Genomic DNA, 25,687 nt, shown 5'->3' with positions numbered 1-25,687 from the left:
CCCTTCTCTCTCACACACAGGCGGTTGCTGGGACAAGGGCTTCTTTACTAGAAGAGACAAGGGAATCCCTTCATTCATATTATCTAATGCTTCCTTAGCTTTTCCTTCTCTTCTCAAGTTACTACTACTTCTGTTGGGGTAATGGCATCTTCCAGCAAGCAGTAGACACCAACACCCCCTGGGATTTTTTCCGTCTCTTCTGTTTAGTCTTGGGGATTCATGATGAGTCTGGAGCTAATATTTCTAAGGGTGTCCTCGCCTCATGTTGGAGATGTCAGTGCAACAGCCTCCCTGGAGTGTTCTTCACTTCTGTGTAGTGACAATGCACAGAATTTTTTTTTCCTCTCTCTCTCCTTCAACCTGACTCATTCAGCCAGGTACACTACCACTTTTCATTGTATCTTATTTCTTTGAGAATAATGTGAAGTCTTTCCTTAGTCTCATGGATCCTGTTTGGTGTGTTTTCACTGGAGGAAGAGACATCTGAAAATGGCCGTTGTTCACTTGTGTGGTGACAGCTCACAAATTTCCCCCCCCGCCCTCTCTCTCTCTCGTTCAAACCTGGCTCCTTGAGCCTCCCCCTCCCCCTGCCCTTGTATTTAATGGCAATTTGAAGCCTCTTGAAAAAACTCTTCTGTAAAGCTGCCTCTTTCCATAATGTGGATGACGCGTACAATTTCTCTCACTGGGGAAAGAGACTTCTGAAATATGGCTCTGTGTTTTCAATGGGAGGGAAATTAGGGCAATGCAGTCTGGGAAGATGACATCACACATCCACAACCACTTTTGGGGCATTTTTCCCATAATGCACTGGCAAAAAACCCCAAAATGCCATGAAGGCAAAGGAACTGCGGGACTGGTGTGCACAAATGCACTGCTGCAGCAGTTGAACTTTGTCAATTTAGTGAGGAGACACTAAGTCGACTTTGTGGGCAGTTGCAGACACTCAACTTTATAAAACTGAGTGTTAGAAAGTCAACTTTAATAAATTTGACTTTATTTTGTACTGTAGATGTAGCCTAACTTTCTAGTTTTATCCTCTTATTTATTGTCTCATCCCATGTAATATGTAGATCCTAGGCTGTCTTTGTATTACCGCTAACAGAATTTTTTATTTCTGTTAACAGTAGTACAAACCCTGCCTGGGAAACTACAGACTCAGTCCATTATTTTCTTCTCATTTTAACTCCTTGTTCTTCACAAGTTTTGGAGATTTCATTATTCTCACTAATGCTTTTCACATTATTAGTGTTATATCAACAAATGTCATCTCTGGGATTAACCACCATTTTTGAGAGATTAATCCATTCTCTGCTGCAATTCTTGTTTTCGTGAAATCACACAGCTCATGCCCCACATCTCTTTAGTTGGGCTTGTATTACCAAAATGGTACTCTTTCCTTTCTTCTATGCTTTCATTCAATAGGGATTCTTGGCATGCTACTTAATTCCGGATTGGGCACTTGTTTTTTTTTTATTTCCTTATAATCTTAAAAATCTAGTGAACTGGCTCCATCTTTCTGAGCAAGAATGCATGGTTTTACTGATATTAATATCGAGAACAATTTTGATTATGTTTTGTATGTGTTTTGGTGAGTGTGCAGTCTTCAACTATTTGGGACGGCCAAGCATATTTTGCCAACAGGGGTACCAGAAGACCTGAAAACCTGTTATGGGCAAACTGAATTCCACATCTATTACAGCTATAAGAACTTCCATTCTCTTTGTTTCAGAGTAGGTCAGATTCTTGTAACATAGAGGTTGATAAGGTTGTGATGGAGTTGCCATTTTGCAATTCCTGAGTAATGGTATGTCTTCATTTGCCAAGGGAAAATGGAGCAAACTACTGTTTATTTAAGCAATCTCAAAACTCAGGCACCGTCTGGCAGCTTAGCTGTTGGTCCAATCACAGCAGCACTAGTACCTTCTTTTAATTGCTGTGCGTTGAGTTTGAGTTACTTCTGCCCTCTCCAAACTTTTGCTGCCGAGATGGCTAGATCCGTGACAGTCCCGGACAACCAAGTGGTTAAGAGACTTCATCACCAGGGCCTGTTCCCAACCACCTAGGACTCTTTGATCACATGCTGAATCCTGTGAATCCAAGGATGAATGAGCATGATGTTAGAAGCTATGTGGATCTGTTTATGAGATACTTGGATGATGGATCCAAAGTTCTTTTTTATACAGAAGGTGCCCATAGGACCATGATTGCTAATAAAGAGGTCTATCATTTATTTCTTTGATGGGACAAAGCCTGTTAAGAAATTCTCAAGATTGTTTATATCTTTTTGGTGAAAAGCTAAAGACCTGAACTCCAGGGTTGATTTAAATGGATAGTTTGTCTGATTCATTAATTCTCTGTGCCCACTGACATTTCTGAATCAAAACTAGGGAACACTCTTTCTAAGGATGGATTACTAGTTCATGCATACAGCATCTACCTTTCTTATATAGGTTGTGCAAATCATCACCTCTTCTCCCAGGACTTGATTTATATCTTTGTGTAATATTATCACTTGATATTTAGTCCAGATTAGATTATTTTCTCTATTTAATGAAAGCAGTGTTTGATTACTTTTTGGATTAGTTGTATTGTTGAGTCTTCTTTCAGAGGGTTGTCACTAGATTTAGTCTTTCTCAGTGTGTACCTACTGAGGCAGTGTCCTGAAGGATACAATGAGTTCATTTACCAAAGTAACTTGATTTATTACTCAAATACCAAAGGTTTGTTCTTTTTTGTTGTACTACTGTAACATGATTACTTTGCTTTTCATAATCCCCTGAAATTGTTTGTTAGAACATGTGCTTGAAAGTTATGCCATGACAAATTTATATGTTTGCAACAAACAGATGGAAACGCTCAGAGCATTATATTTTCAATATTTGCATTATATTTTTACTCTTACACATGATACTTCATTACAATATATAATAGAAAAGTATTGACCATTCATATGTAAAATATTTCCAAAGACCAAAACCTATTGCTTGGCAGGCAAGTAGCAGTAAAATATCATTAAATATTTTTGATTATTTGAATTTGTTTGGGGAAACGTGCTTGTGTGTGAACTGCAGAAAAACGGAATTTTAAAATGCCTGACTTGGTGGGGAAATCTGATTTTAAGATTTGTAGTGAGGAAAATACTGTGGTTGTTGCAAAAGGATTTTAATATCAGCTTGAGCAACTAGCCTTTTCCCTTGTAATTGTGAGTTTTAAAGCAAAAACAAAAGTTTGCCAAAGTAATCATGGAACTCCACAAATGTGTGTTCGTTTTCTTCAAGTTTCTGTGCAGTGTCAATAACATATCTTTCCCCAGTGTTTTTTTTTTGCCTTTAGGTAGCCTATATACCATTAAATGAAGGGTTATGTTTTTTTATTGATCTATAGGATTTGTAAACGATAGGAGAGAATTGAGACAAATACATTTGATACTTTGCTAACATTTCAACATTACATCAAAATAAAGATTAGAACAGTCATATTGGACCTGATCCAGTCAGTTAGGGTTTTGATGGGCTCATGGCTGGGCTCTCACATTGGTCTTTTTGCTCTCCTTAGCAAATAAGTACTCTTTCCAGACAAAATACAATCATTTGGTTGTATTTTTTCTCTGAGATAAGTAATGTGTAATGTATATGTCTTAAAATATTAGTGTCTAATTATATCTTTTTAAAAAGCCACTCAACTAAGCCTTAAATAGGGAAGCTTGCAGACAGATATCTCAATGGGTAGATGATAAAAAGTTGACTTACTGTAGGTAAGAGTTCATAGTCACTTAAACTTTGCTGTAGATTGATAGGTCTGCCGTGCCTGTCTGGTTCAGTGATTCCAGATGGAGCACAGGACTCTCTTTCCCTCAGATGAGTTGGTATTTTACAAGGCAATCTTACTGGCTTGTCATATATGTTATAAAACTGACAAAAATATGCATGTTTAATTTTTACACTGTGTAACTTCAGTCTTTAACCCCCTTCCTCAGCTTTCATTCTTCAGTTTGGGATGTAAGTGAAAATGATTGTGGTGGCCTGGGATGGCTAATTGATAAAGCCTGTTAGGAATGTGGCTAAGTGAGCTGTTCTGGCAGTAAGCAAAATAGCACAGCACACTTTTTCCCGTAGTTGTCTCCCAGGCTAAAATTAAAGAGAATTAGATATTTTCACTTTTAGTGATTTACAATGGATCTGTTCTGAGTCAAGCCATCATAAAGAGTTAATTGCCTGCACACTCTTGTACAAAAGAATTCTTTGTGTGTGTGTGTGTGTTAAATGATGGTCTGTGTGTAGTACAGTGGAATACTCTGATGATAAATGAAAAACAAGGCTGTTTTTCATTCCCCTTCCCCTTTGAAATAATTGGATATTAAATTTATGATGCTAAGTTAACCTGTATCAGCACCTGTTTAGCATTCATGGACCCTAAGACACCTCAAAGGCATGAGATCACTGTTAGAATAAATTATGATACGGTTTATGTAGCATGTTGGTATAATGTTTTCTTAAACTCCTTAGTTACTAAAAATAAACAAAATATGTCAGAATTAATTTTCATTACAAACCATTTCTATTTTGTCATCCCTTCCTCAAAAAAATCCAAATTTATTATAACTAAAAAGAAGTTGCTGTTTTCCATAAAGATGCTACTATTCTTTTTTCCCAGGGAAATATTTAAAATCTGGAGACAGTGTTTCATTTCTAAAGTGGCTCATTGGAAATAATTAAAGTATAAACATTTTTAATTTGGAGATTTCAGGAAGTGTTCCAATAGTAGCATCTCTTTTGTTCTTTTCCAGATATTACATACATTGAGTGCAATATCTCTTTCAGTGTCAAGGCTGCTGCTTATTCCAGATCACCCACAAAATGAGCTATGTCATTGCTGTTGTGTGCTTGCTATTGAGTTAGAAGAATAATTCCACTTGCAGTTGGAATACTGCTGTCTGTTTCAAGCAATGGACTCATTTTGACAAATAGACATGAGGACAGAGACACTGAGTTCAGAAGCCCTTTCCCTCCAAGAAGATCCAAGCAATAAAAGTCCATGCCTGCAACCCCAAAACTCAGGCTCCACACACCTCTCCTACTCAAACTATGCACTTACTTAGGTCTGGTGTTTCCTCCCCAAGTATTTCTTCTCCACTGATCATACCTCTTTCACTCTCCAACCATATCTTTTCCTTAGACTGTACTCTCCTCCCCTCTCCACTAAGGCCTCTTCTTTCTCACGAAAGACCTCCTTTTTCTCCTCCCGCTTCCCTTAGCTCTCCACAAATCTATCTTGTGTCTCCCTCCCTGCCTTCAGCTTTCCTCTTTAAAGGTTTCTCCCATAATCCCTAGCACCCCTTCCCAAGGTTGTGCCCTACTGCAAGCTCTTCTCTCTCGCACAAGTGCTGCCCCTTCTCCCCCTGAAATGTGAGCAACTCTCTCTCCCTGATCCTGCCTCTTGAATGTGTAAGAGGGAAAGAATGAGGAAGAGGAGCTTCTTGGCAAAGGGGCTGATGGCTGACTCCCACTGCCTACCAGGCTTGAGTGCACACTGCTCTATGCTTAGCCGTGATGCTGACAGGAATGGAATTGAATTTGAAAGGAAAAGAGAGAGCTGCCTACCTACATATCAGGTAGACAGAGTTGGTTCCTAGAGATGAGGTAGCAAGCTTATAAGCCTCCTCCTTGCTCAGCTTAACATATAACTTATCCATGGTGGGAGACAATGCTGAGTGCAGCTGTATGGGCTAACCTCAGACTACACAGAGTTTGAGTTATGAACACAATTCAAAAATTTACAACTGAGCAATGACTAAACACAGCTTTGAAACTTTACTATGGAGAAGGAAAGTGCTGCTTTGTCTTTATTTTTAGATGTTCGTTTAACCTGGTACAGTATTTGCTTTTTTTGTTGTTGTTGTCTCTGGTGCTGCCTGATTGTGTACTTCTAGTTCCAAGTGAGGTGTGCAGTTGACCTGTCAGTTTGTTAAAGTTAAAAGTTTTATTCTTTTTATATTTTGTATTTTAGGTTTAATGTATCAGTATAAGGTAACATTAACACATTTAACATTTAATAATTTTATTAGTTAAGTTCTTAAATTAAAAATATGTCTGTTTTAACATTTAGTGAATTTAGTAAGTAAAGAGACAGAATTTTGGTATTGTGTCTAGGTCAATAAAATTAGAAAAATGTTGGAGGCTGAAGTCTTAATTGTTTAATTTACAATGGCTTTGGCTTTGCCCAATATAATATACTGTGATACAATGCTTTTCCTTGAAAGTCCTTGTAAAAATTGTGTTTGTGTAAAAGTAGCATGTCTGTGACAAAATAAAGGGGCAAAGGTTATCCTCAGAGCCAAATGGCCAAAAAGAAAGGGCAAAGCAGGGGTAAAAACAGACTTAATGGCATAAAAAAAACCCCTATCATTGCATACCCATAGTCAAGAAGTGACCAAATTCGCAAACTAACAACTCCAAAGCATAAAGCAAGTACCCCTAAAAGACAACTAATTACAAAATAAGCCTTTCTAAAAATGTTTTAAAAACTATTGAAGATAAAAAAAACCACACCAATCACAAACTAACACAGCAAAATCCATAAATTTCAAAAACATATTATAAAAGTAGGGTGCTTTGCCATAAAACTTGGGGTTCATCTTGCCACCAATGCCAGGAAAGCATCAAATCGCAACCAACAAAGGCCCTGCTCCCCCTCTCTGATCATTCTAGCTGGATACTAGATTGATACAGACTCTGAATTGGTAACTATGACGTTGTCTGGCGGGACTGTGTGTATGGTGTCTGTATGTGTAAGTAACTAAAAAGCATATGCTACTGTTACATTCTCAAGAAATGTGGCGTACTGCCTTTTCCCGTATAAAAGATTGCATGTGCTTTGTTTAAGCATAACAAGTTTGTATCTCTGGTATTTTTAACTCAGAGCTTGCACTGTCCTTCCACCTCTCTTCTTTATGCTTGGGACCCCTCCCTCCATCATCATCTTCAAGAGAAGTGTGTGTTGAAAGCTGGGGGAGGAAACTAATTGTTTTTCACTCAAGCTGAATTGTTGGCGGGTGGGCGGGGAGATTGTTCTAAATTGTACAGCAGGACTCTAATGGTGTGGTCCTTCATATTCTCAAAGACTGCAATTGTTGTCTGTATTCATATTTTGTACTTTGTAACGAGAAAGGGTTATGATATAAATATGTATGAATTTGGCTTTGAAAGTGAAACACAGTGGCTACATCTACACTAGCCCAAAACTTCGAAATGGCCATGCAGTGGCCATTTTGACGTTTACTAATGAAGCACTGAAATACATATTCAGTGCCTCATTAACATGCCACAGCTGCAGCACTTCGAAATTGACGCGGCTCGCTGCCGTGTGGCTCCTTTTCGAAAGGACCCCAGCAACTTCAAAATCCCCTTATTCCTAACAGCAGATAGGAATAAGGAGATTTCGAAGTTGCTGGGGTCCTTTTGAAAAGGAGCTCTGTCTGGATGAGCTGCATGGCGGCGAGCCACGGCAATTTTGAAATGCCGTGGCTGCTGGCATGCTAATAAGGCATTGAATATGTATTTCAGCACTTCATTAGTAAACTTCGAAATAGCCGTTTGCATGGCCATTTTGAAGTTTTGGTCTAGTGTAGACATGTCCAGTGTGTCAGTAAGACCTGTTTTTCATTGAAACTTGAATTTAATTTGAATAGGAAGTGAAAAAAGTTCAAAACACTCCTAATGAAATTCAGAAACTTTAGTGCATTTTCCTGAAACACATAAAATGATCATTAAAGAATCTCTAGTTAAATATGAAATATTACTCTGTCTATGTGAATCTGAATCTGTTTATGGCCCAGTCCTGATGCCAGTGAAGTTAATGGATGTCTGTGGAAGTTGAGCCATCTCATAATTTTTGTCATGATAGCTAAATTTAAAATTAACTGATTAACTAAAATCCTTTTCTGCTTGGGTCTCGCCAGAGAGGTCCCATAAAAATTATCTGTCTCTATTAAGAGTGTGGGTGGGTGGTGGTGGTGGTGGTTTTTTTGTCAATGTAGAATCTAGGCAGCAAATGCTGAAGTAAAAGTTAGGAGGCCAAGCTTATCTGGAATTCAAACTAAAAGGCAAAAAAGTAATATTAATTATAATTAATAAGTATTTAATTTAATAATAATAAAATTGTCCTCCGCCACCTCATCTTTGAGCTTAATGGAGCCATGATAGATAGCAAATCTATAGTTAAGGTTGACAGATAATCAAAATCATGCTTTAACTTGAAATGATTCCCAACTTCCTAAAAGTTTGAGCTGAGTTCATTTTTTGCAGTCCTAAATCATGTTACCTGCTAACACTTTTTTTTTTTTGGTGTTTTGGGAAATTTGTTAAACCTTTTTCCCCATTATTTTTTGCCCAGAGGCTGACTCCTTCCTACACCCTGCCTGCAAGGAAGTCAGTCCAATTTGTATATCTTTTGACATGTACAATGAATCTATTATTAAAGCTTGCTGACATCAGATAATGTCTTTTAAAGACGCGGGGTTCCCTCATAATTTTGGCTGCTAAAACTTTTGATAAATGCTAATTATTGTAATGTACTCCATACCCACCTTCTAGCATTTTCTGTTTCCAGTCTCCAGATCTTGTTTCAAGGCTTATTTATCGTTGTTCATATTGTACACATGTTACTCCTTTATTTTATGTCCTACCACTGGTTTCTCCTTAAATTGAAGATTTATTTTTAAGGTTTATTACTGACATTTAAAACTATCAGATCACAAAGCCTCTTCTAGCTACAGGAGTTCCTCTGTGTGTGTTCCAGCTCAGAGCCTGTGCTATACTGATGATTTATCTTTGTGTGTTTTTTGACTGCCTCTTGCACTTCGTACTTCTCAATCCTACCTCCCTTAACCCGTTTGATAGTATTTCCTGCCTTATAAAATTCAATAGATTTGATCACTTTTTATCTACTTATTATCTATTTATTTGAGGGAGTTTGTCTGTGTGTCCATCCCTCCATCCCAGAGTCCATTTGTTCAGGAACTCCTAAATGGTAAAAGCTAGGACCACCACATTTGGTATGCAGCTTCCTCAAATCATATCTTAAAGCAGGGTAAGGATTTGGTTGTGCCAGGAGAGTGGAATGTGATTGTTTCTCATCAAATAGAAAGGCAAGTCTCGTGTGTCAGAGCATTATATTCCAGAATGACCACAAATGGAAAGAAGGGAAAGGGGAGTCTGCTATCACTGAGTATTATATTCCAGAATGACCACAAGGGGACAACACACATAGGAGACAGGTATACTTCAGAATCAACATGGGGGCAGCAAGTAAGTGCATCCCTGAGAACACTGGAGAGCTGGCTGTGCAGTTGCATCCCCCTCTGCCTTGCTCTAGCTTAGGGGAGTAATGCTCGTGGCCTGACAGCATGGTCTCACCACAACATGCTGCTCCTGGTGAGCCAAGCCGCCAGCCACCACACCTCCCTGTCCTGAGCCACCAGGTTCCTGCACTGAGCTCCCCTTGCCCCCATCTCCCAACCCCCTGCCCTGACTCCTGCACCCCACCACCTTCCTGCCTTGAAGTACATGAGCAATGCCAGTTAAATCTACTAGTTTAAAATAAAATTAAAATATAATATTTTACTTTTTAAAAATTTGGAAGTATTTTATGTTGGTGAATGGTATGTCTTTGCTGTCTGTGTCCAAAGTATGTTGATATAAATGAAAGGGTTATATGAATTAACTTGAAAAATGTTTTCTTATGAAATATCACATACATTGTTTGTAGTAGTCATGATTTTTGTTTTCCTTAACATTACTAATACCAAAAATATGTGGATTTTATTGTTTTACCTTCCAGTATTCGGCTGCTTTTTAAAAAGTTAATTTTATTTTTAATTTCAAAATTTCAAATCTTATTTAAAGGCAGGCTGAGCAGATACATTAGTCTTCATTTCTTTCCGTTAAATGAATCCATTTGGTTCTGAATTTTAGAAATTTACAGTTAAATTGCTATATTAATGTGAATATATTTGAATACGTACAAATAACATGCTGGTAATGAATACAGAATACTTATTGAATAAACGCATGAAGATGTAGTTCATGTGACCTAAAAATTAATTGTATATCCATGAAAATATTCTGCTTTGTTTGAAGATCTCTAGAGGCAGAATAATTGCAATACATGTGCCATAGCACTTCACATCCCTACACACTTAGTACTAATACACCTCCAGGATTGATAGTTCCACCTCCCAGGCAGAGAGGATAGCGCATTCAGTATGCTCATTTAATCCTTATTTCTCTGCTTAGATTGAAATACTGCCAACTCCAAGGATAAGACTTCTGAATCAGACCTCAAATAATCATTATGTTGATTTGAAAATAATTAACTATTAAAATAAAACATTTTGAGATCTTCTATTTGCCTTCTGTTTTTTGGAGCTTTAAGTCCCTTTCCAAGCTTTTCTCCAAAACTGAGAGTCCTAGAAAGTCTCTTTTTTATCTTTTTAAAAAAAATCTTATTGTAGGACTTGTATGAAAGCCTTTTCTTGTGTATATTGTCTCTCTGGTGTTTTGCCTTTGCTTATCGACCCACTAGAGAGTATATCTGACAACATCAGTCCAAATAATATTCGGCCCATGACAGAAAGATAATTGAAATCTGCTTTGGGCAGAGCGCCAGCAGGAAGAAAGTTCCAAGGCATCCCCCTGTCCTCACTCCAGAAAAAGTTGACCCACCATCCAATTACAAGTATTTTCTTTTTTGGGGGGAAGAATGGGTTACATTATTTTCTTTGGGTCTGGGGCTACAAGTCTCAGTTCTTGCATAGTGTTTCTGTTGGCTGAGAAAAGAGTCTAGAGGGAGAAGTTGTGCGCTCTGGGTTACATTCACATTTTTGTGTGTGTGTGTGAGAACAGCTGTGTTTGTAGGAAGAAGAAGAAGGGTGGGGGAGAGCCAAGAATTTTTGTGCATTTTCTCCATTTTGTTTTCTGCTTCCTTGCCCTACACCATTTGCAAAGTTGCCGACTTTCTCACTTTCGTGATGTGATGAATATAGGTTTATATGATATTTAAAGTTCTGCTGTCTTGTGATTTCCACAGTCCACTAATCCTCCTGAAAGATCTCTTCTGGGCACTTAAGTTTGTTCTTTCTCCAAGTATTTCACTGTTCTGACTGTGAGAGAAACACAGAAGCCTCAGCAGTTACTGGGAACAAAAGAGTAGTTACGAATTGTCAGACAGACCCCTTGCGAGAAACCAAAAGACTGTGACTGCAATTGAAAGGCCTCAATGAGTTGGGGATCCTTGTGGACAATTAGAATGGTGGTCAGTTGCATTGGCCTTTATAGTACACTTGTTTTTTCCAGGAGAACTTTTAAATAAAGTGAGGAGTAACTTTGTGTATGGCATCCTTGCAACTATTGAGGTTCACTGTTTAGGTTGATTTTAAAATTTTATGCAGCCTAGTGCATGGGTGATGGAGTGGGCCTATCCTTCTTAATAAGGATAGCAGAAATACAGATCCTAGCCAGAAGTGGAAAGACTGTGGTGAACAAGATGAATTTGTTCAGGTCTTTTCTTCTCCTCCTCCTCCTGCAAAGTTAGGGTAGGCCTTGTGAAATATAGGTGCTTAGAGTAGCTGATTAGCAGATTTTAAGAATCGTGAAAGCCTAAGACTGTTGTGAAGGACGTCACCCAAAGGCTGTGAATAGTGTATGAAATCATTGACAATCAGAAATAGTTAAATGGCAGTCTTCTGGGATGTGAAAGGAGCTTTTATCGGAGGATGTTAGTATGCAAAACTATTTTCTTACTTCTGTAATAATCATTCTTCTCTCTCCCCCCAGCCCCTGACCCCATTTCAGCTTTCTTTTTCCACTTCTCTTTATAAAGATTTAGGGACATATTTTGTGCTTAGAAATGTTAATCATTTTCAAAATTTCCATTTGAAAAATAAAATAAAGCAAATCAAAATTATTTTATCAATTTAAAAAAAAAAAGTACTAACCAAAAGAGGCATCTGGCAAATTTGCAGTACATAGTGTTCACAATTAGAAAACTTAATTCCATTATATGGTCCTGAGTTTATAGGGTATTTAATCTTCATTTTAAGACTTTTTATAGAGTTAGTAACATCTCTAAAACTGGAGTGAATTTTTAAAATGTAATGACCGCACAATGATAAATTTTCATTTTCAGAAAGGGCTTGTATGGCATTAAGAAAATATATATGTTAATGTTCATATATTTCATCTTTTAATTTCATTTTCTCTTTATTGTACATAGGTGCTGTACTTTTGGCCAGTGTGCAGGGATTAGCGGTCAATATTGATCCAGTCTTGTATACATGGCTTATGTACCAGCCTCAGAAACGAAGTAGTAGACACATCCAACAGGTAGGAATTCTTGAGAAACCAGTGTTTTATGTATATGAAAATAACCTTTTCCAATACCACATTCTCTCATTTAATGTGAAAATTTTATGTTCTCTTACTCCAGAATGTGTTTATTTTAAAGGATACTGTCACAGCCTGTCCCTGTCCTGCGTTCTGTTTTGATTGGATCCAGCTTCTAGATCCCATACGCATCAAGTCCCTGGGGCTTGTTGTTAATTTATTTTAAATGGTTCAGTACTTTGCACTGTAGCCGTAAGATGTCTAGGGTTCCTGGAACATATAATCTCATGGATATAACAGACTATATTTCAGAGTTCCTCAGAGATGGCTACATTCCTTTTATTTACCAAGTTGTCACCATCTGAGCTCTCTGTTGAACATGCTGTCTGACACACAGACATCTCCGGATTGGTGGACAGAACTGGTCAATGTATGTATAGGTACTCCCTTTGCCTGTCTCAACCTTTCCTAGAACTGGTGATAGATATGTCTGCCTTACAAACTGGGGGTTTATAGTCCTCATGTCTCTACATATCAGTGCCAGAGAGCTACGGTGTGCCTGCCTAGCCACTCAGGCTTTCCTATCTCGATTTGGAAAAATCCTTTTTGTCCTCTCATACAGCAGAGTAGCATCACCAATTCAACCTTACCTTCCAAGTTTGCAGAGTGAGCTTCCAGACCACCTAAGCAGTCACTACAAGCTGTCTCTCTACCTGGATATAGCCATGTAGATTTTTCGGCAGTGTTCGCAGCCAAGGCCAACAGGAAATGCCATCAGTTTTGTTTCATACAAGGTCACAGTCTTGGTTCTATAATGAACACTTGCCTGCTTTCTTAATTGAACAAACTTTGCTATGCTTCTTCTATTCCACTTCTATACACAGTGTGGCAAAAGATCAAATCAGATGATTCCTGGGAAATACAAACAGTCCCAGGGTGGTTCCAGGAGCATTGGTTCCCCACTGTGTTGGATTTGTAGGTGGAGGCTCCAATTTCACTTTCTTGGACCCAGACATCATTTTGCAGGATCTTGATCAGGTTCTTCACTGGAGCCTGTAAGCACTTGCATTTAACAGCCTGGAGGATCTTTTGATAAATCAAAGAGAGAATTGTTGTTTTGGAGTGGGTTTGTAGTGTCTTGTCAAATACAGAAATGTGTCAAAACACATTTAGAAGTGGAAGCCATCTGGTTCCATCTGGTCTTACCAATTTGGGGTTTCATCAATGCGGCCCTCAGTACTGCGTATTTGGCCTATGTGTTTTGCGTATAACATTCATGGTTGGTGATTAACTCTGTCAAGGTCCCCCCAGCAGCAGTATCAACCTTGCATTTTTAATTGGGCAGCTATTGTAAATTTGCTAATGATATGGCAATTGGCTTACTGTTCGGCAAGAATGGTGCTGTGGGATACCGTCACATCCCATTGTGCCATCACTTAGCATAAAGAGACTATACTCAACTTGGATGAGTTGTCTTCCAGTCTGTTATGTAGGCACCAATCCCTTCTCCTTTATGCCTTACGGGACATCAGGAGCAGAATGCTCATATGCAATCACCTGTAAAATACAAAATGGTTAGTAACCTTCAGTAATTGTTCATGATGTATTTCACACTTCCATAACATAACCTGTCCTCCTGCCCCCCGCACTGAAGTTGAGTGGCAAGGATGTTGCTATGGAATGGCTCTGCTCTTTATGTTGAAACACAGTGCTATGTGATAACAGAAGGAACACAGGCTGTCCCAACAGGCACTACTGGGGGAATTTTTTCTGATGACTGTGTGCAGAGTAGGAGCACATAGTTATTCACAAAATAACTGAAAACACTGAAAGCATGTAGTTTAAATTTATTAACAAAAATAATTCACTTTTTCATTCCAACCAGATACAGGTTTTATAATTATAGGGCGTAACTGTTGAAAATTAAAATCCCAGAGCCTTTCATTAGCATGAGATTATATCACTCTACATCCCAATCTCTTGTAAGTAGATAAAAAGGCTGGAGATACAAAGTGGTCTTCTCCTCCTGAGAGTTAGCAGTTCGGCAAGAGAAGCTTAAGATCAATACCATATTTCACAACTATTCAGTGGAGAAATCCAAAAGTATTATGCAGATTTATGCACACATTCAGAAAGTTGTCATTGATATTCTTAACATTAAATAAAATTTCACATTTTTCATTTTATTTAAAATGAAAAATAGATAGATGCATATGGAAACTAAATATGACAATAGGAAAACATCCTTCTTTACCCCTAGAGCAGTGACCACATAGTCACAACAGGAACTACATGGATCCTTACTGAAATATGTAACAGCAGCCACATTTTGGCGTGTACATTCACAAGCTTAGGGAAAAAATGTATAATCTTAATACATTGTTAAACCATACGTTGACAATATCAGACTCTCAAAATTTGGATTTTCCTCCGAAGTGATGCAGGAAGCTTACTAGCAGAGACCTGTTGCTTCTAACTTTCCCTCTAGTATTCCTTTTCTACTTTAAGAAGGTCAAACAAATAATGATGTATGTAACCTGAATGTAAGCTGGAAAGTACAGGTGATGTGTGTAGTTCAGACTTGTCAAAATCCTCATTTTTTTTTGTATAGGATTTTTTTTAATACACTTCACAATTGAATAATTTGTGAATTTGAAATGAACTAATGCACAGTGGAATTTTCTATAGCATACATAATTTATGTTTTTAATCTATTGTTCTTATTAAGCATCATTATTTGGTAGAATCAAGGGAACAACCAATAATGGGTCCACGCTGTACACTGTCAAGCACAAACACAGAGTAATAAGATACTTCTTCCTCGAGTGTCCCCGTGGGTGCTCCACGATAGGTGTCGGGCTTGCCCTGGCGCTGCAGATCGGATCTTTCCAGCAGTTTCTGCTGGACCGCGCATGCGCCGGCGCGCGCCACTCCCCTGCGCACTCCCGGCCACGTGCGCAATCCTGTCCCCGCCAGTTCCTTCTTAACCGCCATCGGCTGCAGACGGAATCTGCTCAGGCTGCGGCCAGAGTCAGCGTATTTAGAGGTTTTTTTTCAGAGTTTTAGAGTTCTCTTTCAGAGTTCTTAGTTAAATTGTTTTTCTGTATTGCAAAAAAATACACATACATATAAGTAGAAAGTCTTAGAAACGAAAGGAGGAGCGGAGGCACCCCGGGGACGTGAAGGCCAGTAGGCCTCCTGCTGCGGCAGGCTGGAGTCCGTGAGAGGGGAACAGGCACAGAGAAGGTGCTAAGTACCCTATTAACAGCTCAAAGACTCACCGCAATGTCCTCTTTAGGATTCAAGAAGTGTGAGTCCTGCCGCGAAGCTATGCTGGCCTCTGATGGGCACAGTCAATGTATCAGATGCCTGGGGGAATCACACGTCACCCAGAAATGCTCCTTCTGTGCAAAGCTCATGGCCACAGCCGGAAAGGACAGAGAAATGCGGCTGAAAATGCTGCTGTTTGATAAGGCCCTCCAGCCAGACGTGCCGGAGAGGCCTCAACCGGAGGGACCCACAGGGCTCCATAAAAGGAAGGCTGTGTCCCTCACCCCCTCAGTGCAAAAACAGAGGAAGCTCTCTCCAGCCCGATCCCTGCCGGCGGTCACAGCGAGCGGGACGGGCGTAGCTCATAGCCCCCAGCCGCAGTCACAAGCGAGCGGCAGCGCAGCAGCACACGTGGCAGAGGCTGAGCCTCCGATTACTAAACAGCCTACCCGCGCATTCAGAGCGGCGGCCAGGCAAGCGCTGGAACCGGCGGCACCGCCGCAAGCGGCACAGACCCCTGCGGCACCAACGATGCAGGGCCAACAGGCATGTAGCCTGCAGGCACCGGAGGACACCACCTGCGCGGCACCGCAGATGAGCGCGCCAACAGCGGGGCCGAGATCCCCAGCACGGGGAGGGGCGGAGCCAGCCCCACAGGGGAGGGGAAAGGCGGCAGCGAAAACATGGCACCGCAGCCCTTCTCTGGACAGGGCTGCAGGGCTGCTCTCAACAAGTCCTCCCCTTATGCTGCGTACACCAACCAGGAGACATGGGTCTCCCCCAGCCTACCCAGAGCCTCCTTCCCCGTTCCCGCAACCAGCGTCACCATGGCTCGGGCCACCCTCGCCTTTTCTGGGATTTGACCCTCTGGAGTACTACCATGAACCAGTTTCACCATTTGTCTCAATCGTCCAGACAATGTCGTTCCCCCAGACATCGGGGGTATGCACCTCGAGAGTGGTCCAGGTCTCCATCCCAGGAACCGTGCCCGTGCTGCCACGGTCGTCCTTATCACACCGGGCATAGACACCACAGGCATACACCCAGGGGCAGGTCCCCCTCGACCGCCCAGTACCCCCGCAGGCACTCACGGACGGGGACGGAAACACAGCTGTCTCAAGGGGAGCTGATTCTGGAACCCCAAGATTTTCCCTCGCAAGCCTCTAGTGAGAGGGTGTACCACCAGCAGCAGGACCCTGAGAGTTCAAAGGAGGTCTACCCTAGTGGTTCCTCCTTGTCCTCCCCCGACGAGGCTATGGCCCCTGGGGATGTTGCCCCCCCGGATGACCTCAAACAGTTTCAGGAGCTGTTTAAAAGGGTGGCTTTCACGCAAGGCATCCAAACAGCAGAGGTGCAGGAGAAGCACCACAAGCTCCTCAAAAACCTGAGGCCTCCAGCCTCGTCCAAAATCGCTATCCCCCTCGACGAAGCAATCATGGAGTCTGCTACTACCATATGGCAGACCCCGTCTTCCACTCCACCTATAAACAAGAGGGTGGATAAGAAATACTTCGTCCCGGCGAAGGGCATGGAGTTTCTGTTTAGTCACTCACAACCAAATTCTCTGGTGGTAGAATTGTCTCAGCAGAGATCGAAGACTTCCCAGTACAAAGCGGGGGGAATGGACAGAGATGCCAAGAAGCTAGAGCTATTTGGCAGAAAGGTATACTCCTCCTCCACCCTGCTGCTGAGAATGGCTAATTATGCAGCACATCTAGGGAACCACAATTTCGACAACTACTCCAGGCTTGCTTCTCTCATGGATTCGCTTCCAGAAGATAAGAAGCCAGTGCTGAAGGCCCTCGTGCAAGAGGGCTATGCAGCCTCAAGGACGGGAGTCCAGATCGCCCTGGACGTAGCGGACACGGCGGCACGCTCAACGGCTACGGCAGTGGTCAAGCGCAGGGAATCCTGGCTCCAGACATCGGGTATCCCGAGGGATCTGCAGGCAAAAATTGTCGATCTCCCTTTTGACACGCAGAAGTTGTTTGCAGAGTCAACTGATTCGGTCGTTCATTCCAGTAAAGACTCAAGAGCCACACTCAGAACACTGGGTATTTATACCCCTCCATACAGAAAGAAAAAGTATTACCCTCAACAACGGCGATACCCGTACCAGCCTCAGCGTGCTCAGTACCAACAGGGCTACGACCAAGGGCGGCATCAACAGCAACAACAGTATAGAACTCCCAGGCGATGTTCCCAACAAGACTGTGCATTCTCGGGGCAGGCCCAAAGGCAACAAGTTTGACAAACAGATCGAGGGCTGCACTATTCCTACCATCGCGCAATGTCATCCACAATTAATGTTCCATCATCGCCTCCGACCGTTCCACTCACAATGGCAAAAGATCACCACAGACAAGTGGGTACTAGAGATCATGGCCACGGGTTACGTGATCCCCTTCCAGTCGCTCCCACCGCTAAGACCTCCGCCCAGGCCTCATCTCAGGGATGCCTCCCATGAGGCGAAACTCAAGCACGAGGTGGACCACCTGATGCTTATAGGGGCGGTCGAAAGAGTGCCGGAGCGACTTCAAGGGAAAGGGTTTTATTCACGATACTTCCTCATGGAGAAGAAAACAGGAGGCTGGAGGCCCATCTTAGATCTTCGAGGCCTCAACCGGTACTTGCGCAAACAACGCTTTCGGATGATCACAGTCGCCTCTATACTCACGGCACTGGACGATGGAGATTGGTTTGCAGCCCTCGACTTACAAGATGCGTATTTTCATATAACGATCCACCCAGCTCACAGACGTTTTCTCTGGTTTATGGTCGGCAAAGAACATTTCCAATACAAGGTTCTTCCGTTCGGCCTCTCCTCGGCCCCCAGAGTCTTTACCAAGACCCTGGCAGTGGTGTCAGCCTACCTGCACAGACGGGGTATTTATATTCCCATAACTGGACGGCTGCCTACTGAAAGGGGCCTCGAAAGAGGAGGTACTACGCATGATACGCGTAACAGCAAACACGTTTTCTTCGCTGGGCCTGGTCATCAACCTTGCGAAATCAAAGATCGACCCCACACAGGACATAGAGTTCATAGGGGCACGCATAAATTCTATCACAGGAAGAGTTTATCTACCTGACGCTCGCTTTCACGCTATCGGTTGCCTGGTACAAGTCATTACATACAGCCCCACGGTGCCGGTTTTCACGTGCTTGCAGCTGCTCGGCCACATGGCAGCGGCAATGTTCGTGGTACAGAACGCCAGATTGCATATGCGCAACCTACAACATTGGTTGGCGAGCGTTTAGAAGCCGGCATCCCATACCGTCCGCAGGGTGGTGTCGCCCTCGACAGAGGTGCGCAGATCCCTACAATGGTGGGTAAACCCCAAGAACATGCTAACAGGGGTACCCTTTCACCAACCACAAATCTCTATTTTTCTCACCACCGACGCTTCCCACATAGGGTGGGGAGCACATATTGGTGAAAAGGTGACGCAAGGACTGTGGTCCCCTACGGAACAGTCACTGCATATAAATATTCTGGAGCTCAGAGCAGTGTTCAACGCCTGCAAACACTTTCAAGACCACATACAAGGCAAGGTAGTCGGGATCAATACAGACAATATCTCCACCATGTTTTATATAAACCGACAAGGCGGAGCTCGATCCCATGCCTTATGTGCGGAAGCAGTCCGCCTGTGGAACTGGTGCATCGCCAACAATAAAACATTGAAAGCCTTGTACTTACCAGGCGCTCACTACGTGAAGGCAGACCAGCTGAGCAGGCACTTTGCACTCACACACGAGTGGCAGATCCGCTCCGATCTGCTGCGACCAATTTTTCAGTCGTGGAGGTTTCCCCAGATATACCTGTTTGCCACTCAGCACAACAAGAAGTGCCCCCGATACTGCTCAAGGGCAGGACTGGGGCGGGGGTCCCTGGGGGACGCATTCGCGATTTTGTGGAAAGGCCCACTGCTTTACGCGTTCCCCCACACGGTGCTCATCCACAAGGTCCTGCAGAAAGGCAGGAGGGAGAGACCCCGCATGGTCCTAGTGGTCCCCACATGGGATCGACAACAATGGTTCCCCTTGCTTCTCCGCATATCGGATCGTCCACCCCTTCCGGTAGCGCCGGACCTGCTCACGCAGGCCCAGGGGTCCATAGTTCATCCTCACCCCCGAGGCCTGCGCCTACAAGCATGGTCAATCCATGGCTCAGCTCCCTGGAAAGTACATGTGCGGAGGGAGTGCAACAAGTCCTGGAAAGTAGCCGAAGAATCTCCACCAGGAAGACCTACAAACAGAAATGGACTCGATTCACTGGATGGTGTTCCACCAAGCAGTTAGATCCCCTTGAAGTGCCTATACCTGTCATACTAGAATACTTACTGGACCTCAAGAGAGGCGGGCTCTCCCTCTCCTTGTTGAAGGTCCATCTCGCCGCTGGCTTTTCGGCACGAAGACGAAGGGCCCACGGTGTTTGCCCATCCTATTGTTACCAGGTTCCTGAAGGGGCTGGTAAACCTGTACCCCCCTCGGAAACCGCTTCCACCTTCGTGGAGCTTGGACCTGGTGCTCAGTGCGCTAACGGGACCACCCTTTGAACCCTTAGCCATGGTTTCCCTCCGTCTCCTTACGATAAAGACAACCTTCCTTCTTGCAATCACGTCAGCTCGCAGGGTCAGTGAGCTCGCAGCAGTTATGGCAACACCGCCCTGCACGGTATTCTCAAAGGAGGCGGTAACATTACGGCTGCACCCAGCCTTTGTCCCAAAAATTTCTTCAGAGTTCCATCTTAACGAACCTATAGTTTTACCCTCGTTTTACCCGAAGCCTCATAACTCCAACAAGGAGGCACACCTGCACCTCCTGGACGTGAGGAGGACGTTGGCCTTCTACATAGACAGAACTAAGTCCTTCCGGAAAACGGACAGACTCTTAGTCTCTCTCGCTCCCAGGTCAAAAGGAGAGGGTCTCTCTTCACAAAGAATCTCGAAGCACATTGTGTCCTGCATAAAGATGTGCTACGAACTTCGAAAGACTCCTTTACTGGCCCCGACTAGGGCTCAGTCCACCCGGGCGGTGGCGGCATCAACAGCCTTTTTCAAAGGGCATCGCGCTAAAAGACATTTGCAGAGCGGCGACCTGGTCGTCCTGTGACACCTTCGCCAAGCATTATGCCCTACCCCAGGTATTCCAAGAGGATACCCGCCTCTCGACAATGGTCCTTTCGGAGGCAAGCTGCACATAACCCGATCACCCACCTCCTTTCTTGGGTTACTGCTGGGTAGTCGCCTATCATGGAGCACCCATGGGGACACTCGAGGAAGAAAGAGAAGTTACTCACCGTAGTAACAATGGTTCTTCGAGATGTGTCCCCGTGGGTGCTCCACCACCCGCCCGTCCTCCCCACTTTGGATCTCTGTTTGGTGTTTTTCAGGAGCATCCGAGGCGCTTGGTCAAGGAACTGGTGGGGACCGGATCGCGCACGTGGCCGGGTGTGCGTAAGGGAGCGGCGCGCGCCGGCGCTTGCGTGGTCCGGCAGAAACTGCTGGAAAGATCCGATCTGCGGCGCCGGGGCAAGCCCAACACCTATCCTCGAGCACCCACGATGACACATCTCGAAGAACCATCGTTACTACAGTGAGTAACTTCTCTTTTCAAAGATCTTTCTGAGAAGTTGAGGAGAAATCAGGCAATGTTTTGCAGTTACGGTGTTTCGATAAACTAGGTGTAGTTTGCTGTTTTTATTATCTTGTAATTTATTGTGTATGGCTGATTTTTTCTGAGAAGAATTGCCTTTTGGAGTTTTAGCACGATGTGTTCAGGGCATAGGTTAAAAACGTGTAAGGAGTTTTTAATTGCACAAATTTAGCATAAGCCTTGTTCCCTCATACTTACTCCCTCAAAACATATACCATCTACAAAGTATTAACATTACCTCCTTATGAAAAAGATTACAAAGACTCATTCTATGTTCTAGAGTTCCATTTTCTGATATCAAGTAATTTTGATCTCCACCCTCTCTCTTAGTGAGCTAATTATATTAGAGAGAATTATTAAGTTTTAGTGGTAGTCTATCTTGAACAAAAATAGCTCTACTGATAGTTTCCTGTATTCTTGTGTTTCCTTTCATATTCACAGTTATCCACATGCCCAGGTATACACATCAGTGTTTGTTTCATGTCATATTTAAACTTTAGTTAATATCCCTAATTTAGCTTTGCACTGGGCAACTGATTGTCCTGGCACAAAAATTGTTACCTGTATTTATTCTTTGAGTGCTTGCTCATGTCCATTCAACTTAGAGGCACGTGTTCGCCACATGCACCAGTGCCTGAAATTTTTCCATCAGCAGTATATGTAGGAAACTAGCTCTGGAGCCCTCTGAAGTGGTGCGTACATGCTGTGGTATGTAGGGTACCACTGACTCCACCCACGCTTGGCTCTTTCTTGCTTCCAGTGATGGTGATGGCAATGTTGCTGTTGTTGCTTCTTGTCAATTTGTCCTTGTTTTAATGTTGCATTATAGTGTATGTAGCTTCCTGTTAATGTAGCATCCCTTGCTGATGCATAGAAACCTTGTAGGGCCCATATGAGATGCTTCCTCAGGCAGGGCACATCCTTGTTCCCAGGCTTTAAACCTTGGGTTTGTTTGATTTATGATGTCCAGACATATTAGTTATCCACAAAACAGCTATTTATAGTGCTTGGTCAGAGGCCATATTAGCAGTAAATATGAAATCCACAAGTCTTTCAAGCCCAGGATGAAAAGAGAGTGTGATATTCACTTAAGACCACTCCTTTTAAAGCTGGCCTTCACCCTGGCTCTGGAGCAATTCTCCAATTCTTCACTGAGCACTGATATTGGTGGACTGTGCTTCTTTTGTACCATTTCTTGACTGGCACTGGTCCTGTTCCATGGTTCAGCCATGAATCCGAGGAAGATGGTACAAAGACAGTCTCTGACCTCTTGCAAAGGAAAAGAAGACTGAGGCAATCAAGATCCTATGGCAGGCAGCTCTTCATCCCCATTACAAGCTCAGGCTCCAGCTCTGGTTGAGCTACACTGTCCAGCCTGCTCTCTCCTGGCTCCATGGTGTCCAAGGGCTCCATTAGCTGTCCACTCTGGGTGCTTTGCTCAGAGCATGGGAGATCCTAACCCTTTTGGTGGCACCCACATGTCCCTGGGGTCCCCGGTCATAGGGTAAACTCACACTTAGACCATCGTGGTCCCTGGCTTAGTGGCACCATACCCCAATGTCAGTGACATTCTATCAGTGCTCAACCTCTCACAGCTGTTTCATGTCTGACCATGAAAGACAGTGTGTAACCTTATTTGGTCTCCAAAAATTGTGTGCTGGTGAAGAGGCTGCAGGCATGACTTTCTGGTAACTGGGTGGAGATGTTTTGGGGCGTACATCCCATTGCAGGAGTCCCTGACACATCACCCATCATCTCCAAGTTCCCAGTACGACTCCAGGGATGTATCAAGGGATCTAAACCATAAATCCCTGGGCAGTACCCAATCTTCCAGAAGAGCATTACTATGTGTGGGTGCATCTTTCCTTCTCTAACTGCCAGTCCTACTCCACATTATGGTACCCTTCATTGAGCATGAGGTATAGATTACCAGTTCTAGGCTGTTGTAGATCTGCCACGTGCCGCTGGTCCCTGAGAACCATTCCAGATGTTCATCCAGAGCAGTCAAATTGGGTTCCAGATTAAAGGACTGGCACTGATGGGAACAGAGCCACCGCTACACCCTGTCTTGGTCACTGGGGAGTCACCGTTCAGGCCCCCGCTGTAGTTCAGAGTGCAATTCCATGACAGAAGGATGAAAGCTTATGCTCCGAAATATCTGTTAGTCTATAAGCTGACGCAGGACTTCTTATCAGAGGGATAGCCATGTTAGTCTGGATCTGCAAAAGCAACGAGGTGTCCTGTTGCACCTTATAGACTAACAGAAATGTATGAGCATGAGCTTTCGTGGGCAAAGACCCACTTCGTCAGATGCAGGTCTGCATCTGACGAAGTGGGTCTTTGCCCACGAAAGCTTATGCTCATACATTTCTGTTAGTCTATAAGATGCCACAGGACCCCTTGTTGCTTTTACAGGACTTCTTGTTGTTTTTGAAGATACAGACTAACTCAGCTACCCCTCTAATACTTCTGTGTAGATGTAACCTCAGACTCCATGTGATGGCCATTTTTTCCTTTCATCAGCTTATCCAGGGTCAGACAGTTTTCTCACATGAGGTAACTGGTTTCTGAGAGAGCGTGACAGGTTTTTCTTACAGGTTTGGTCCCATATTCCTTAGTGGGATCTCACCTTGGTTCTGGCTAGGCTCACAGGCCCATCTTTTAAGCCTTGGTCTCACTTTGTCCCAGCAGTCATGAAAGATAGCTTTCCCAATGGCGGTAAGATTCCTATCCCTGCTGCAAGCTCTGATCTAGGGGCTTCTGTACGTGATTGTCATAGCTGATTCCTCACCATATCTCTGCAGTTCCCAGACAGAGAAATTTTGTTCCTGATTTCAGTTTTCCCTGCTGCCATCATGTGAACAAAATCCCCTTTCCAGGAAAGAAATCTCTTGGAATCTCTTCCCTGAGGTCAAAACCTCCAACTGCCTTTCCCCAAGAGGTTGGCAGGAAACAAGAGCTCCCTACTGACTGGAATGCGGCATTCTTTCAGTTCTCTAGTAATATGTCTGTGTCCAGGCATGTAGTTTTAAGCTCCTGTAGAACACCACAAGTCAACCAGTACTTTTTTAAAAAAAAGAAAAACCACTTTAATTATCAAAGCAAGACTATCTTTGCAAGCACTGGAACTGGCTTGGTGTTTTAAATAAATTTGAATTCAAAGACAGGGATTTTTGCCTGGGTCAGATTCTTGGTTACAGTGGAGAACAAAAGGAACAAATAACTAGCTCAGACATAATTTCCAAACCCCCAGACTATATGACTACCTAAACTTTTCTCTATTCGCACATTCTGCTGAGCCCAGGGGATCTCTTTTGGGAGAGTTCATTTCTTCCCCTCTGTTCCTGGAGACAGACATCCCCGTCTTTGTCTCTGTCTCTGTTTTGAAAAAAGGAGATGCTGCTGTAATTCAGTTTCAGGTTTGAATTTTTTTTTGCTACTTCCTGTTGGATCTTTGCCACATTCCCACAAACCTCAGAGGCAGGTTAGCTTAACCCTGTCCTCTCTCATCTCTCCATGTAAGATTAGTGTTTCCTTTGCAGCTCCCATTCATAACAATGGTCTTCTGTAAGGATAAGTTCAGCTCCGACCCCACCTAGGCTTCCTTTCCAAGGTGGTGTCCACTTTTCACATGAGCCAGGTCATCTTCATTCCAGTCTTCTCTCAGAAGCTCCATGGAACTAATGAATAAAGTCACATTCCACTTTAAACATAAGAAAGGTCCTGAATTCCTGCCTTGGTTGGACAAAGCCTTTCTGTAAGTCATCTGAGCTCTTCATGTCTACAGCTGAGAGGATGAAGGATCTCCCAGTGTCCATGCAAAGGATTTTTAACTGGATCACTGCCTGCATTTGGATGTATTCTGTGTTGGCAGGAGTTCTTCTGTCCCTCGTTGTCAAAGACCACTTGACCAGAGTACAGTCATTCAGTGGCTTTCCTGATACATGTCCTGATCCAGGACATCTGTTGAGCCACAGTTTGTACTGTTCAACATTTTTATTAATGACCTGGATGAGGGAATGGATTGCACCTTCAGCAAATTTGCAGATGACACTAAGGTAGCGGGGTCTGGTAGATACATTGGAAGGTAGGGGTAGGGTCCAGAGTGACCTACACAAATTGGGTGATTGGACTAAAAGAAATTTGTTGAGGTTCAATAAGGATGAGTGCAGAGTCTTGCACTTGGGGCAGAAGAATCCCAAGCACTGTTACAGGCTGGGGACAGACTGGCTAAGTAGCAGTGAAGCAGAAGAGGACTTGGTAGGTTACAGTGAATGAGAGACTGGATATAAGTCAACAGTGTGCTCTTGTAGCCAAGAAGGCTAACGGCATATTGGTGTGCATTAGGAGAAGCATTTCCAGTAGATCTAGAG

At 43.1% G+C, this 25,687-nt stretch overlaps 1 protein-coding gene across 8 annotated transcripts in view; it reads left to right on the top strand.

Annotated features, from left to right (window-relative positions):
- Positions 1 to 25,687, top strand: part of VPS13B (vacuolar protein sorting 13 homolog B) — a 903,527-nt gene that overhangs the window by 426,515 nt on the left and 451,325 nt on the right. For all 8 annotated transcript variants that reach the window (XR_012644370.1, XM_074986872.1, XM_074986870.1 and 5 more), the window contains one exon: positions 12,274 to 12,383. Coding sequence is in view for 7 of the 8 variants with exons in the window: in XM_074986872.1 (XP_074842973.1) it covers positions 12,274 to 12,383 (110 nt within the window). In the remaining variant the exon portion in view is untranslated. The remainder of the gene's footprint in view (positions 1 to 12,273; positions 12,384 to 25,687) is intronic.

Source organism: Carettochelys insculpta, chromosome 2, assembly GCF_033958435.1.
Source record: "Carettochelys insculpta isolate YL-2023 chromosome 2, ASM3395843v1, whole genome shotgun sequence".
Taxonomy (NCBI): domain Eukaryota; kingdom Metazoa; phylum Chordata; order Testudines; family Carettochelyidae; genus Carettochelys; species Carettochelys insculpta.
Note: the sequence above shows the minus strand (reverse complement) of the source record. Positions and strands in the feature narration are given on the sequence as shown.